General features: G+C 57.9%; 1 protein-coding gene across 1 annotated transcript; it reads right to left on the reverse strand.

Moving 5' to 3' along the window:
* Positions 1-371: 371 nt before the first annotated feature.
* LOC104332461 (homeobox protein NANOG) lies at positions 372-2876 on the reverse strand. Its single transcript, XM_075413240.1, has 4 exons — positions 2705-2876; positions 2103-2371; positions 1270-1359; positions 372-794 (listed from the first exon to the last, which is right to left on the reverse strand). The coding sequence occupies exons 1-4, from the start codon at positions 2871-2873 to the stop codon at positions 372-374; spliced, it is 951 nt and encodes a 316-aa protein (XP_075269355.1). The 5' UTR covers positions 2874-2876.
* Between the last annotated feature and the right edge of the window lie 1816 nt (positions 2877-4692).

A 4692-nucleotide genomic window follows, 5' to 3' on the forward strand; every position in this document is an offset into this window, starting at 1 on the left:
CAAAGCTCTGCTGCAAGACACACAGGGCAAGGATTAGAGATAACCTGCTAAAAAGGCAGCAGAGGAGGGCAAGACTTGGAGAGCAAACAAGGACCTTTACCACCTCTGCTGCCCCTGGCTGTGGCATTGCACATTTCCCTCCATGAACAAAAGCTGAATATACCCACACACAAAACACCCTTGCCAAGGTGTGAACAGACAGGTGCCTTTGAACAGAAAACTAGCCCAAGGCAGCAGGGTTCTGAGCCCCACCAACGGGTGAAACAGGAGTCGGGGAGGAGGGGCAAGAGAAAGAAGTAGAAACTGGATCCTTGAGTCAAGACCCTAAAAACCCCATGAAAGTAAACAGGAGAAGGGAGAAAAAAAATTTCTTAGACTTGAGACTCATAACCACTCTGGGTCCCCAGGGGATGCCAAGGGGCCTGGTACTGATGCCGTACAGGAGAGCTCGAGAATTGTATGATGCTGTCAGAGGTGCTCTCGAAGCTGTAGGTGTCTTCTGGTTCCAGGCTGACGTAATCCATATCAGCAGGGTAGCCATGATAGAAGTTCATCTGCTGGCTCAGTAAACCCATGGCTTGCTGGGTATTGCAGCTTGTCCCACCTTTCCCAAAGAGCCCCTCATCCTCCACAGCCACGAACGAGTACAGGCTCTGCCCATTCCCGTAAGTCTGGCCACTGCCGTAAGCCTGGTGCACGTTGGTCACAGCCTGAAGGTTTCTGCTGGCACTGACGGGGAAGCCCTGGTGAAACGTGGGGGTTATATCCAGGTAGGCAGCCTGATGGAACCCGTTCTAGGAGAGACAGAGAAGGGTGTTGAGTAATGCAGAGCACCACACCACGGAGGCCACTCTGGATGGGTCCTCCTTCCTCCTCCAGCCAAACAAAAGTGTCTTTTTTTGTACTCATTGTCCTCGCTACAGACTAATAATAGCAGAGATGACAAGCATTCAAGTGAGTAATCTCCAACTCTACGTGCCCGGGAACACCGTGCTGAGGAGAAACACCGTGCTGAGGAGAAAGCCAGCCTGAGCAGCCTTGCCGGCCCTCTTCAGCTATTTTGTTTTCTAGAGATAAGCATTTTCAGGAGATAAGTGGACTGGAAACAAAGCTCTTTCAGTTGCCTGGGCAGGCTTAAAATAGATGCCACTGTTAGCCCCGTTACAAGAAACACAGCTGGCTTGGCAATACCTTGTTCGGGCTGGCAGATTGGACATGACACACTTCTCCCCAGACTGGTGGTGATGGGGGAAGGGGGAATTGTCTCACCTGTGGTAGATACACCCCTTTTCCCACCCACTGGCTCTCCTTCTGGCAACGCTTGAATTTCATCCGTTGGTTCTGAAACCATGTTTTCACCTAGAAGCAATGGGAAAAGGACATAGGACATTAGAAATTAATTCTCGGAGCTTACTACACATCCTAAAGATGTTTTTCCTTCTACCACAATCCAGTTTCTGCTTGGCTCCTAATACTTTACATAATTTCAGCAGCTAACAATGCGCAGCAGACCCAGGTAGCTGCACAATCAGAGCTGAGATGTGAAAACTTCGCACTGCTACTCCTCAGATCACCGTGGCATCCAAACCCCACCTGAAAGGCAGGCCAAGACAGCATCTCGCTGCTGCGCCAAGCTCCGTGTTGACTCAGGACTGAGTCATTCCTTCAGTCCATGCGAGCAGCTGGTGGGGCACGGACCCTGTCCCTGGGGAGAGACCCAGGTGCCACTCCAAGCGAGGCAACGTGCAGACAGCAGTGCAAGCATCTGACTTTTCACATGCAGAGGCAATGCCATGTCCACGCAGAACGGTGGCCTGACTCCGCACGGCCCTGCTCCGTGCGCACTTTCAGACACCTGCGGAGTGGGTGGATAGTGCTTGGGACCAAACAGAAGTGCAAGACTGAGTCATAACTTTTCACACCCTCTGCTCTCTCATGTAACCAACCTTATAAACAAGACCATGAAAAAAACCCCCGCATCTCTGATGTCTAAGACAAAAAAAAACCAAAACCCAACAAAAAACACCCAAAAAACCACCCCTGCTTCGCAAGATCACCGCACACCAGGGATGCGCCTCAGCTGCCCAGAGCAAGATGTTCACCTGCTTGTAGGTGAGCCCCAGGGCAGCAGCCAGCTCCCGGATCTGCTGGGGGCTGAGGTACTTCTGGCTCTGGAACCGGTGGTGCAGGATTTGCAGCTGCTCCTGGGAGAAGGCCGTGCGGCTCTTGGCCTTCTTCACCGCACCCTCACCTTCCTCCTTGACCTTCTGGAAGGAAGGATGGGGAGACGGGCGCTCTGCGGTGGGGCTAGTGGCAGAGTCGGGGGTGTACTGGATGAGTGTCCCACAACTGGAGGAAGCTGGAGAGACATCTGAGGAGAAAAAGAGAGAACCGGGGTCAGGGGGTCGGGCAGAGAAGACTCAAAGGCTTCCAAGTCCAACTTCTCCGGAGGACTGAAGCTCACGGATGCCCCAGGGACTTCCAGGGGCTCCGCAGCCGACACGGGCACCCTCGGGGCAGCAGGACCGAGCCCCCCCCCCCCCCCCCCCCCGCTCCCACCTGGACACGGGAGTCGCCCCCGGCTCCCCCCCACCAACTCCAGCGGGCAGAGCAGCGCCCGTCGGGACGGGAGGGACACGAGAGACACCAGGGACACCACCAACCCCCTCCCGAAGCCGAGGGCAGCCCCGCCGGGGTCTCGTACCTGGGTGGCTGGGGGTCTTCTCCACCGCGGGGAAGGGGAGGGCATCCGCCGCCGGAGCCTCCTCGGCCAGCACGCCGTCCATGCTCCCCGGAGAGAGCCAGCAGCAGTCCCCGTACCTGGCCGCGCCGGGGTAGGGCAGGTAGGGCGGCATGGCCAGGTGGGCGCTCATGGCCGGGCCCCCCAGCCCCGAGCAGGCGGCGGCGGCTGCAGGCAGCCCGCGGGCGGGTACCCCGTTAGGCGGGGGGCTGGGGGGGTGGGGGGGATGCTTTATGTCCTCCCCCAGCCCGGCCTTGGCTAGGGGGGATTGTCACGGCCATTGTCATGTTAAAAGCCGGTTGATTGGAGGGGAGGGGCCTTGGGGGGCATTCAGGGAGTGGGGGAGGGCTGGGGCAGCAGGACCCGCTCTCCCCGACGGGGCTCCTCCGTGCCGAGGAGGGGGTCAGGCCGCTGCGGCCACCCCTCCCCATCCCCGAGGGGGAGGAAGGGCCGTGTTCCTCCCCCCCACCCCGAAGGGCCGGAGCAGAGCCCCCCGCCCCCACGTTTAACACCCTTTCTCCCCACCTCCGCCTCCTCGCCCGTCCCCACCCGAAGGCGAAGAATGGAGGGGGGGGGGGGAACCCAGCGCCTGCCCCGGGGCGTGCGGGGGCTGTGCGTGCCCGCATCGCGGATGGCGGCCGTCCCCGCCGACAGAGAAGCCCTCAGCCCCCCCCAGCCGGTGAATGCGGGCTGGGGGGGTCACGGGGCCCCAGAGCCCTGTCTGCATGGCAGGGGGGGCTCAAGGCAAGGCGAGCTGCAGCCCAAGGCCGAGGCAGGCAGCAGCTTCACCTTTTTCAAGCTTCTGTCCTCATCTATTTGACACCTCTTTTTTTTTAATAGCTTAAAAAAAGTTTATTTTTGCTGCACACCAGGGAGAGGTGGGAATCTCCCGGTCAGATCCCAAGTGAAACGGGAGCAGCGCAGCTGGAAAAGAGCCTTACAGATCCTTCAGGATCCGAAGCCAGGGTCTACAGTCTGCTCGGAGAAGATAGCCTCCTTCTCCCCCTGCCCCCCAGCCATTACCGCTCCCTTTAAGGAAATTAAAAGCTTATTGGGAGGATCTCACAGCCCGGGAGTTACAAAACCTGGGAAACCAGATGGAAGAAGTACAAGTGAGGGCTCCCTTTAAGGAAATTAAAAGCTTATTGGGAAGATCTCACAGCCCGGGAGTTACAAAACCCGGGAAACCAGGTGGAAGAAGTACAACTGAGGGCATAAAACACACCAAGCGAGTTCCCCAGCGTAGGGAAACAGAACGCAGGCACCTACCTGCGGAGAAGGGCAGGGGAGCAGCTACCAACCTGCCGCTGCCTCAAAAACCTTTTGGCGATGGCAGAGGTGGGAGGAGGGGGGGGCTTCCCCTGGCTTCCATATATCCCTCCCTCCCCTCCGGAGCCGTGATAAGAAACGAGCCCCAGCTGGTGCCCGGAGTCTTACTGCTGCCTGGTATGGCTGCGGGGTTGCCTGCGTGGAGGGGTCCCCGAGGGGCCTGCCTTTGATCACCTCCTAATTAACGGGGGTGCGGAGGGCCGGGGGGGGGGCTGTATGTACCCCCCAAAGCCCTTGCGTTGGGGTGACTCTCGGCAATGACAGCTCGGGGGATGCCTGTGTCCGCCTCAGCAGCCCCTCTGTGCTGAGAGCCCGGTACCGGCCGGGCCACACGTCGGGCTCGGGGAGCCGGAGGGCCCCGGGAGGCTGCCCTGGCGTGTGTGTGCTCGGAAACGCAGCAGAACTGCTCGCAGCTTGTGATTTTCATCTCTAAATCCGTTTTCATGTACAGATCAGATTCCTTCCCAGAGACAGTCCTGCTTTGTAATGTGCGTGGAACTGATTTAATTTCTCCTCTCCTTTTTTTTTCCCTGTCTTTATTCATCTTTTGATTTTCTCATCCTGCTTGTCTTCCATTCCCTTTGTTTTTATGTTTTAACCACCAAATCTCTTTTCGATATATC

Source organism: Opisthocomus hoazin, chromosome 1 (assembly GCF_030867145.1).
Source record: "Opisthocomus hoazin isolate bOpiHoa1 chromosome 1, bOpiHoa1.hap1, whole genome shotgun sequence".
Lineage (NCBI taxonomy): Eukaryota > Metazoa > Chordata > Aves > Opisthocomiformes > Opisthocomidae > Opisthocomus > Opisthocomus hoazin.